Source organism: Oncorhynchus clarkii, chromosome 29 (genome assembly GCF_045791955.1).
Source record: "Oncorhynchus clarkii lewisi isolate Uvic-CL-2024 chromosome 29, UVic_Ocla_1.0, whole genome shotgun sequence".
Taxonomy (NCBI): Eukaryota; Metazoa; Chordata; class Actinopteri; order Salmoniformes; family Salmonidae; genus Oncorhynchus; species Oncorhynchus clarkii.
Genome location: NC_092175.1, coordinates 34,302,106 through 34,313,994, shown reverse-complemented (window position 1 = coordinate 34,313,994; position 11,889 = coordinate 34,302,106). Strand labels below are relative to the sequence as shown.

General features: G+C 42.7%; 1 protein-coding gene across 1 annotated transcript; it reads right to left on the bottom strand.

Moving 5' to 3' along the window:
* Positions 1 to 392: 392 nt before the first annotated feature.
* Positions 393 to 3,292, bottom strand: LOC139388281 (endosialin-like). Its single transcript, XM_071134856.1, has one exon. The coding sequence runs from the start codon at positions 3,117 to 3,119 to the stop codon at positions 1,035 to 1,037; it is 2,085 nt and encodes a 694-aa protein (XP_070990957.1). The 5' UTR covers positions 3,120 to 3,292; the 3' UTR covers positions 393 to 1,034.
* Between the last annotated feature and the right edge of the window lie 8,597 nt (positions 3,293 to 11,889).

Here is an 11,889-nt window from a genome sequence, read left to right as displayed (position 1 = left end):
ACACTGAAAATAAGGTCGGCGGTAAACACAGATTTAGGAGATCTTAATTTACATTTTGTTCCATGTGATCATTTTCATCAGCCAACTTCACTTTTTATGAATGTTGAAGCATAAATGTTACAAAGAAAAGCACATAAAGGCTTCCTGATTCATAAAGGACATGTTAACTGACTGATATTATCTCATAGAACAACAAAATATAAGATCTCCTAAGCCTAGACCTTATATTTGGTGTTTATCCCCGAAACCCTATTCTTTCCCCATTCCTTTTCCCCATAGATATGGCTGAACAAACCAGAGGGAACTCATTTCTGTTTTAGGACTACAAGCTGGCTCGCTCTATTCATCATCGTTTTCACGGCATGAGGTGTGTCAGTCAAACAAAACAGAAATGGTTTATTGATTTTTATTCAAATCCAATGCATACTCAGTGCAACGAATCTAGAAGGACATAATTCAATTTAGGCCTAACTAACAAAAGTGGGTACACATTACAAATGGCAACACATCCAAATATTCTGCAATTGGAGCATTTTGCTTGCACAGTGTTTCTTCTCAATACATGTTATGGGCTTGTTTCTCATCTAGGTTTCTTAAATTAATACTCTGAAGTTTATTCTGTTGATTATCAGTAACCTCAATAACGAGGTCTACAATACACTTTAGCACCTGCTAAATTAATAATTGTTTAAGACATTTTTCTGATGGTGGCGAAATAAGCACTAGCAGTGAAATATGAACCTCTTCCTCTCGATAAAGTCATCTCCCCTGTCTTCAGAAGCGTTTATCAGATCTTTACAACACCTAGAAAAACAGCACTTAATTTCTGTTGTCATAATTAATAAGCACTATTTGTAGATTAACTTCAGACAGAGACACTAGAATGTTCTGCAGGAGTATGCAGGGGTTCAGTTTCACTGTGATAGCAGCAGAGGCCATCAGATGGGTGGTCTGGATCCTGTTCTTTATTTAACCCTTTATTCATCCCCCCTATTCAGAACTGTTCATTAAAAAGTCAGTATGCCCTCTATTGGTCAAGCAGGAGATTTCGCCTTGTTCTTGTCCTCTGATTTGGAGGTGACGATCCAGCGGTAACAGTCAGTGATTCTCTTGTTTTGTTCTACAGCACAGCTAGTGCAGTACACAATGCCCAGAGCCAGCATCACCACAATGAAAACACACAGGGGCACCAGGAGTGCTACGAGAAGCCAGCTCTTGTCCTGCTTCCTTTTGCCCTTACTGTCAGGCCGCTCTGCCCCTAATGCGAATGCTGTTGTTTGGGCTGGAAGTGGGACTCTGAGTGTGATGGTGGGGGTGGTGGCGGCCTTAATCTCAGAGTTACTGTCTGGGGTTTCTACCACTCTCCCAGCCCCCCTGTCATTCTGGACTGCTGGGTGGTGGCTCTCACTAACGCTGGGCACCACTGAGGGATCACCTTCTTGGCTTTGAGTGACATCATCTTCCTGGGAGGATGAGCTGGGCAAGGGTGTGACAGTGTTCTGAGCAGGCTTTCTCCGTGTGAGAACATCCCAGTGTGAGTTATGGTCATTCGACGGCCTGTGTGGAACCGGCATAGAGGCTGTCTTCTCAGTAGGAAGCCTCTCAAGGCTGGTCTGCTCTGTCAGCCACTCCAAAGCTGTGGTGTCAGTAACCCAGTCTGGGAATTCGGGGACCCAGGAGAAAGAGGTTTGGTAGGATGAGGTAGCTGTGGATGAATACTCATGTTCACCCTCTGGAATGGCCTTACAGGAATACTGGTCTGACTGCAGCTCGTACCCTGCCTCACAATAGCACTCAAACCCACCCACATAGTTGAGACACTTCTGGTGGCAGCTTGTGGAGATCTGACAATCATCGATGTCCTGGCATAAGCCTGGATCATCGGGCAGCTCAGTGAAGCCTTGGCGGCAGTGGCAGGCATAGGAACCAGGGGTGTTCTCACATCTGTGTGCACAGCTGCTGGAATCTTTGCATTCATCGACATCCACACATTCTCCGTCTTCATCAGGCTCGTAGCCCTCATTGCAGCGACACTCAAATGTCCCAGGAGCATTTACACAGATATGAGGGCAGGGCGCCTGCAGACACTCATCAACATCCAGGCAGTTGCGTCCACCAGGTGCCAACAGGTAACCATTTGGACATTTGCAGCGGAATCCTTTAGTATTCTCTTCACAGTCAAACTCACAGTTGGCCGTGCCACAGGAATGGTTCGGCTGGCAGGTCTGGCCGTCCTCTGCCAGTGTGAAGCCTTCAGAACACTCACAGTAATAGTGTGTGTCAGCATTCTGACAGAAATGCTCACAGCCACCATTTTCCTCTTCACACCAGTCCTGGGGGCCATCAGAGCAGAGGGGGGCATCCTTTGACCAGCCCACACTCCCATCCTCCCTCAGCATGCAAAGAACAGACTGGTCTCCTAAGCTGTCTTCATTATCTGGGCAGGGCAAGGTGGCTACTGAACCAAAGGGGATGTGAGTGAGGATGGTGCTGAGCAGGCTGAAAGGGGTGGTATACAGTGCAGGTCCCCCTCCCTCACTCTTCAGAGAAGGGCACATCCCCCGGTAGGTGTAGTGACACATGAATCCATCCACAGCCAGTGAGCAGGAGCCATCCAGCCATTTGAAGTTGTCGTGCTGCTCCCGGGTGTCAGCAGCAGTGTTGACGCTTATGACGACACAGCGGGGTGCGGCACAGGTACTAGGTGAGTCCGCTCTCAGCCAGTTTCTGTACTGGGTGTCCTGTTCACCTGTGATCCATTGGAATCCCCTGAGTGGGCGTGTGGCAGAGCACTGCCTGGGCTGGCGATGGAGCCCAATCCACAGTCTGACCCTGGCCCGAGGGCCGCGCTGCTCCACCGACGAAAGGAGCTCATGGACCATAGCCGCTTCCTCAGAACTCTTTAGGGTTGCCAGGGAACCACGTTTGTCCTTGCAGAACCTTGCAGATTCCCGAAAAGTCTTACGTTGGAAATAGACGGCGTAGCAGCCATCTGCAGTGCAGAGGGCATCTTGTTCCTGCAGCTCTTGTCCCAGAGTCCAGGGAGGCCAGCAGGCACACAAGACTGTCAGAAGAGCACAGGAGCGCAAGGCACAGCTCATCTTCCCCATCTGTACCATTGTCTTTTCTCACCTAACTACACCTCTCTCTAAGTAATACTTTTTTTCTTTCTGCTTTTTTGTTAATACTCCACAACTTTTCCCCAAACAAAACTATTCTCTTACATTTAGTCAGAGGCCTTTCTCCTGAGCTCCCTGCTGGTCTACCTCTGCCTTGGTAGCAGCATTCTAACTGATCTGCAGGAGAAAGAAAAGAGACGGGAGGGAGGGGAGAAAGAAAGAAGGAGGGTATGTAAAGGAAAAAGGATTGTGTGTTTTTGGAAGAGGGGCTGGGTAATGACTGACTGTGTGGAGGAGGGGGGGGGGTGGGGGGCTGCTGTGCTGGACGATGGTTTTCTCTTGTGCCGTATGGTTTTCATAACTTTAAGGGAATGACTCGCAACCCTGCTACCAACCACCCCCCACCACAACAATTTCTTCAGCTCCAGCCACAATAATGGAAACTGATTCATTTTCCCAGTTTCTCAGACGGATGAAGAGTGGAGACTGTCAAAACTTATCATTGTTTTTGTTCTAATGACCGATCTTTCCTACAGTCTAGGCGTTTCCATTCTCTTTCTGATGTATATTCAACCGTGAAAACAAACCATCTCAGGTACTGAATTCCATGTCCAGATTCTCGTAAAAAATCGTCTCTCTTTTTCAAACGTCTGTTGGCTGTTACGTTTAGAGAGTTTACATGTGGCTGGATTTATCCCCCCCCCCCAAAAAAAACAACCCAAATATGATTTATAGTTGTTAATTCTTGACACACTCATGATGCCTCGAGATGTGAAACATTGGTACAGTGTTGGATGATTGGGTCAAGATGTGTGACTACGCAGGTATACATAATCTGTGGGAAATGGAAAGTATGCAGACAAATAGTTTGTGTGCAGAGCTTTTTAGGGTCAGGATGAAAAGGAGCAAGGGAGTTCACTGTGGCGTTACCAATACAATAGCCACTGTACCAGTTTACAGGTTATCCAACAGTCACAGAGTTCAAGCAATGGCTGTTTTTGTTCTCTTTGTCTATTTTCCAACCGTCTCTAAATTAAGTCCACCTTTGGTTTCCAATACTGTGGGACTCACTACTGCATCACTGTCACAGCAGTTATTAGCTTGATATTTTTGACCATCCCTGGGGCAAAATACAGTATGTTTCAAACAGTCTGAAATCGTACTGGTCTTTTCCAAGTCAAACAATTCTGGTTCAGGACAATATCCTTCCAGATGGCTCCCAGATCGTATTTTCCATAATGTGCTAGTAGGCTAGATACAGTACCATGCCAAGGGCTTAGTATAATACACATAGAAGAATATGTCTTTCCTGCTGTTGACATCTGGGTGAATTTGTATTGTGGGTTATATCAGGCACATGACCTTCTGAGACGCCACAGATGTCAAAACACACTTAACAGATCAGTATCAAAACACTGTTTGAATATCTGTTTTTTTTGGTCATCATTTCGTCTTCATTTTATAATGACCAATGTGAAGGTCCGGTTAGCCCTTGTCTGTTGACATAGTGATAGGAAACAGATCAATACAGTGTCTGCTCCTCCAATCACTGAGTGTTTAGGCCTACAACACAGTGTCTGCTCCTCCAATCACTGAGTGTTTAGGCCTATGCCTACACACTCATTGAGGTCATCTGGGGCATCAGCTCAGTGAGTTCCAGATGTCTATCAGATTGACCTGCTCTGCTGGCTTGAGTTTCAGTGCAAACAAATAGGAAACTTGAGCCTTATGAGTTCACTTCCTGCTCCAGGTCAACTCTGCAGAGCTTATCGAGCATGCATTCCTTTTAATCTCATATATATATATATTATTAGTTCTTTTCTTGATTGTTTTATAAATGAATACATCCATGCTGCAGCTTGAGCTGCCCACACCTGGCGTTGATGAACACATGACCAAAAAAACAAATAACTTACTCATAATAAGTTAATGCTAACTAAATAAATCATGTTTGTTAGCTTGACTATCACTGATTTGGCAACACTGAATCATTTATCTTTACATAGTTTGAAACTGTGAGTGCAGCTTTAATTGAAGTTATCCTAACACTGGCTGTCAGAGGAAGGCCTGAAAAATTGTCAAAGACTCCAGTCACCCTAGTCATAGACTGTTCTCTCTGCTACCGCACGGCATGCGGTACAGGAGCGACAAGTCTAGGTCCAAGAGGCTTCTAAACAGCTTCTACCCCCAAGCCATAAGACTCCTGAACACCTAATCAAATGGCTACCCAGACTATTTGCATTACCTCCCCTCTTTTACACTGCTGCTACTCTCTGTTATTATCTATGCACAGTCACTTTAATAACTCTACCTACATGTACATATTACCTCAAATACCTCGACTAACCGGTGCTCCTGCCCATTGACTCTGTACCGGTACCCCCTGTAAATAGCCTCGCTATGGATGTTTTACTGCTGCTCTTTAATTATTTGTTACTTTTATTTGTTACTTTTTTGTTGTTGTATTTTTCTTAAAACTGCATTGTTAAAAATAACATTTGATTAGATGATTCTGTTCTTTGGGATTTGTTTAGCTTGGCTGACATGGCGCACATAATTCACAAGGTCAGCAGCGTGTATTCCTGTTATGTAATATCAGTGATCCAGAACCAGCTATGTTTGAACTGTTGAACACGGAGCCAAGTAACAGAAGTAACAGGACTCAAATGCGCTATGGTTTGTGTGAATAAAATCCAACACGGTGGTTGATTTTTTACATTCATTTTGTATTTTGTAAACTTGTGTGAACAGTGTGTGAAGAGAACGTTTTGTTCTTTTTTAGTTACAAGAAAGACTTGTTTCTCCCCAAACTAAGGCTTGGATCAATCTATGAATTAGCTAGCCAACCAATAGGAATGGTAAAACAATGAAGCCACTGAGAGCAGACCTCTGCCCAAGTACACACCAGACTAGACTATTTATCTATACCCATCTGGGACACTGACCAAAAATGAAGGGGTGTTCAGCTCCACATCTTTCCTCCTGACCTTACCGTTGCTGTAGCAGCAGGGAGGACACCAGGACTTTATAAATCTGACCAGCTCTCAGACAGAGCCCAGAGACCCACGGGGACCTCTCTGGCGTAGCTCTCAGACAGAGGAAAGAAAGATTGTCTGTGGCAGGAAGAGAGTCTTGTGGTAGGGATTGCTCTTTCTTCCTCTCTTTCTCACACTATTTCTCCCTATCTTATTCTCTCTCTTTCTCCCACTCTTTCTCCCTCTTCTTTTCCTTCTCTTTCTTCCTCTCTTTCGCCCTCTCTTTCTCCCTCTCTTATTCCCTCTCTTTCTCCCTCTCTTTTCCGCTCTCTTTCTCCCTCTATTTCTCCTTCTTTCTCCCACTCTTTCTCCCTCTTCTTTTCCTTCTCTTTCTCCCTCTCTTTCTCCCTCTCTTATTCCCTCTCTTTCTCCCTCTCTTTTCCCCTCTCTTTCTCCCTCTGTTTCTCCTTCTTTCTCCCACTCTTTCTCCATTTCTTACTCTGCCTGGCTTTCCAATTAGTCTGCATGAGAGTCTCAGATATGTTAGCCCCTCCTGCTTCCAAAGAGCCAAAATCCAGCCTTCGCCGTTTTCAGTGAGGAGTTCTGGAGTTGCATTATGGAATTGCAATAGATAGAACAGACATGGTTCTATATATTCCACTTATATGTGAATATGCTGAGACCTAGCATCCTATTGAAAATGTCCCAGGTGTAGTATAAACTGCCACGACCTCTCTTATACCCTCTCCTCCTCTTTCTGTCCTCACCATTAATGCATGTAGCATGTGTTGCTCTTATTGCTGCTTGTGTGGAAATCATATGTTGCCTCTGTCTCTATGGACCTGGCAGCCAGTTTACACATACCTCAGACCTTGTCTGATATGCAGTGCAGTGCTAAGGCACAATAGATTAAAACGTTGCCTTTTATTGTGATTGATGGCTTGCTTTTGTCCAACTATTCCTACTGTATGTATGAACCCTGGAGATATTAAAGTAGTTCAGGTTCTCAGACTGGCTCCACCTGTTTTTAGTTACTCAGTAGACCTTCTCTGAGTCTCAGTATTCTCAGCTGATCTTTCTAGTTGTTGTTTTTTTTTTAATCATGTCATTTTTGTCATCTTTTATCCATAATTTCATATTTGGATATTCTCATTTACAGGTGTCTTGTTCCTTAACTTTTCTGACAAAAGGGCAAAGTTCAGGCTCAAAATCAGCCGTCTTGTATAGATGTAAACCGTATCACTGTTTGCTTGTGTTGGTCAGACCGCCCATGTCCTTCATGTTGGCTTCCAGGCACCATGCATCAGCCGCCCGAGGACTCCCATTAGACATACTGAAACAATTAACTACAGCCATGTGGTCAACTAATGGTAGGGAACAAATTCCCATTGATTTTGTTATGGGGTAAAGGAAAAAGAAGATAATTATATCCACGTCTTATACTACACTGTCTCAAACCGTTTGCAATTCATAAGCAAATGTTTTCAGGCTACCTCTCTTTCAACAAATACATTGAGCTCCAAAAGTATTGGGACAGTGATAATGTTGTTGTTTTGTCTCTATACTGACTATGAGGTTAAAGTGTCGACCTCATTCCAAATCCAAAATGCTGCAGTACAGAGCCAAAACAACATTAAAAAACTTTTGGAGCTCACTGTAATTACACATTCAGATGCATTAAAGGTACAATGCAGCCATTTTTATCTCAATATCAAATCATTTCTAGGTAACAATTAAGTGCCTTACTGTGATTGCTTTAAATTAAAATGGTTTAAAAAAAAATCAACCAAATTAGCTTCTTACCAGAGAGCAATTTCTCAAGCAAGAATTTTTCTAGGACTGTCTGGGAGTGGTCTGAGTGGGGAGGGGAAAACTGAAAACTAGCTGTTATTGGCAGAGGTTTGGAACTCTCATCCTTATTGGTCTATTAACTAATTTACCAGCTGGTGATGTCACCTTGCAGGCAAAACTCCATCCCATCAAAGCAGGCTGAAATTTCAGTCGGTCTTTTCAAACAGCTCTTACACTAGGAAATTAAAATAACTTTTACAATTTCATAGTATTATTCCAACTTCACAGTCTGGAAATATATATAAAATGTTTTTGACTGCAATGGGCCTTTCCTAAAAAAGAGACCAAGCAGTTATTCAACTCTGAAATCTTGACCGTGAACAAAAGTTTCAGAGAGTTAATGTGTACATTGTGGAATTCCCTGTTTATTCCACCAGGTCCTAGAGGTCCCATCAGGGTGGGAGTGACAACATAATAGAGTCATAATGACCTCCATAAAATAGGACCGTAATGTCCACACCATAGAATGACATTTAATGATAGGTTCTCTATGGTCCACACAGATAGCTGAGGCTGCTGATATAGTGAGTGTACAAATACATCTAGGCCCCTGAACTTCTGGTAGGACATATGAGTAGAGGGTAATGGCTATATTTACCTATTTTTTTTATTAAACTTGGCAAGTCAGTTAAGAACAAATTCGTATTTACAATGACGGCCTATTAAAGATGACCATATTATAGTGTAATGAGACGTGTTTATGTCTTGAGTGCTGAGATGAAAGCCACCAGAAATGCAGATACTACCCCCCAGTCTTAACTCTGTTCAGTCTCAATTCTTGCAAAACGAGAGGAAAATGAAGAACCTCCTCTACTTGCAGTGCTCGATACTTCCCAGATAGTTTGAGTGTTTTTTTTTTTACCAGACTCAGATTCCTGGCCAACACTGAAATCTCTATCCGACACAGTGTGGTATATCTGTTTCCATCATCAACATTTTTAGCTGTCAAGACTTGTCTTTGGTGGAAAATTAGGTCATGCTTTATGTTTGTGAGGGTTGCTGAGATTTATAAAGATTGTCCTACTTGAGCAGTATACTGATTTGTTCTGTCTTTCAACTGTGAAGAGGTCATTTATTAAATGTCTGATTACAACAATTACAACAATATCATCACAACCTCTTTTCCACATGGGATTTTGTCAACGCATTTGAGATCGGCTCTTGCTGAAATGTTGATGTCATCTTTATAGTTCTGTACATGCTCTACTCACAGTTTTATTTCACAACACTGAAGTGTGGGATGTAGCATTTAATGTTTTGTGAAATGGATAGATTTCAGAGGTTTCTCATTTCAGTGAGTTACAGTAAGCCTGTTAGCCCTATGCTGTACCAGTAATACAGATTTAGGAGACACCACACCCCGTCTCAGATAACTCTGGAGATCCCTTCCATCTTCACTGAGTTAAGGAAATCTCCATTTAGTTTTTTTGCACTTTATTTATCAAATAATCTTCAAAGCCTCTAGGGAAATTCAGATGTCTGATTGTGGACCTTTTTACTGACAAATGTATTTGTTTTCTATGATTGTGTTATGCTTTTCGTGTATTGACGTGTATAGTGATGTGTATAGTGTATTTTGATGTGTATATTGTATATTGATGTGTATAGTGTATACTGAAGTGTATAGTGTACAGTACTGTGCAAAAGTTTTAGGCAGGTGTGAATAACTGCTGTAAAGTAAGGATGCTTTAAAAAATAGACATGTTAATAGATTATATTTATCAATTAACTAAATGCAAAGTGAGTGAACAGAAGAAAAATCTAAATCAAATCCATATTTGGTGTGACCGCCCTTTGCCTTCAAAACAGCATCAATTCTTGTAGGTACACTTGCACAAAGTCAGGGATTTTGTAGGTATATAGTCAGGTGTCTGATTAAACAATTATACCAAACAGGTGCTAATGATCATCAATTCAATATGTAGGTTGAAACATAATCATTAACTGAAACAGAAACAGCTGTGTAGGAGGAATCAAACTGGGTGAGGAACAGCCAAACTCAGCTAACAAGGTCAGCCATAATATTACAACACATATTATGGCTGAACTCAAATGTGCTGCTTGATAAAATACCTGTATTTATGGGAAAGATGTTTGGAAAGGGTATTTTGTTCTTAAATGATATTCTAAATTGGAATGGTAGAGTTATGTATTTCATGGAGTTATCGGAATTATACGGGAAGGTCTGCTCAATCCAAGAGTTCAACCAATTGATTACAGCATTGCCCCAAAACTGGAGGAGGCAGGTGGCAGCGGGAGGAGGTAGGGAACTGGTCTGTCTGCCCAATATAAAGGATCAATACTGGAGGAGGCAGGTGGCAACAGGAGGAGGTAGGGAACTGGTCTGTCTGCCCAATATAAAGGATCAATACTGGAGGAGGCAGGTGGCAACAGGAGGAAGTAGGGAACTGGTCTGTCTGCCCAATATAAAGGATCAATACTGGAGGAGGCAGGTGGCAACAGGAGGAGGCAGGGAACTGGTCTGTCTGCCCAATATAAAGGATCAATACTGGAGGAGGCAGGTGGCAACAGGAGGAGGTAGGGAACTGGTCTGTCTGCCCAATATAAAGGATCAAAACTGGAGGAGACAGGTGGCAACAGGAGGAGGTAGGGAACTGGTCTGTCTGCCCAATATAAAGGATCAATTCTGGAGGAGACAGGTGGCAACAGGAGGAGGTAGGGAACTGGTCTGTCTGCCCAATATAAAGGATCAATTCTGGTAGAGGAATAAAAATAGCATAAATAGGAAAGTAAGTTTTTGATGTACTGATTCCATGGTACATGGTGTATGAGTTGACATATAAAATGATGCAAGATTCAATTATTATATAGAATTCTTGCCACCAACAAATGTGAATATTTGGGACGTAAAATCATCGAAGCGCTGCAGATTTTGTTGTGAGGATACAGAATCAATAGACCATTTATTTTGGTATTGCCCTCAGGTAGGTAGCCTGTTTCTGGTCTCAGGTTCAGGAATGGCTGAAAATGATCTAAAATTGACCCTAGAAATAGTACTGTTGGGAGATCTGGAGAGACCGGGTCAGTCAATTACTGATATAATACTAATACTGTTGGTAAAAGTATTTATCTTCAACATGCAGCCTGTGGATTCTATTCGATTAGATAGATTGAAATTGTATGTTAAACATCATAGTTGAAATATATATGTTGCGTAGAAATCCGAAGAGGGTGGCCAGCAGAGATAGGTGGGATGGGCTGAGGGAAGCTGAGGGTTGGGATGTGGAATTGGAGACAAGTGGGAGTAGAGTTGCTGGGCGGGAGATAGAATGATGGTCAAAGATAAAGTATAAAAAAGTCCAAATCAAAGGAAAAATAAAACATAATAAAAAGTATGTTTGAATGACACTGAGGGGCAGTGTTTTTACAACCAATGCCGATTTGCCTGAGGCTGATGCCGTGCAGGCGTTTGTACACATGCATATACACACACTCTCATTCAAATACAGACATACACGGACACACACATATGTAAATAGTACCAGACATGCACTCAAACATATACAGTTGGCCAGTTTTTTTTTGCATTTTTGTTTTCTTTTGTCTTTTCCTTTTTTCTCATGAGTCCCCAATGTTGGTGCATTTGGGGGGATCGCGAACCCTGAACTGTTCGTGTCCCCGTTTTTTATGGCCTTGTGGGAGATCTGTCAACTCAACTATGCAAGAAAACACAGGAATTGGGGTGCATAAAAATAGCAGCAGGTGCTCTTGACTGATGAGTCAAAATCTGAAATATTTGGCCGTAGCAGAAGGCAGTTTGTTCGCCGAAGGGTTGGAGAGCGGTACACAAATGAGTGTCTGCAGGCAACAGTGAAGTATGGTGGAGGTTCCTTGCAAGTTTGGGGCTGCATTTCTGCAAATGGAGTTGGGGATTTGGTCAGAATTAATGGTCTCCTCAATGCTGAGAAGTACAGGCAGATCCT

Excerpts from the sequence above, each read along its gene's own strand:
- LOC139388281 (XM_071134856.1), bottom strand. The coding sequence starts at position 3,119 with ATGGTACAGATGGGGAAGATGAGCTGTGCCTTGCGCTCCTGTGCTCTT.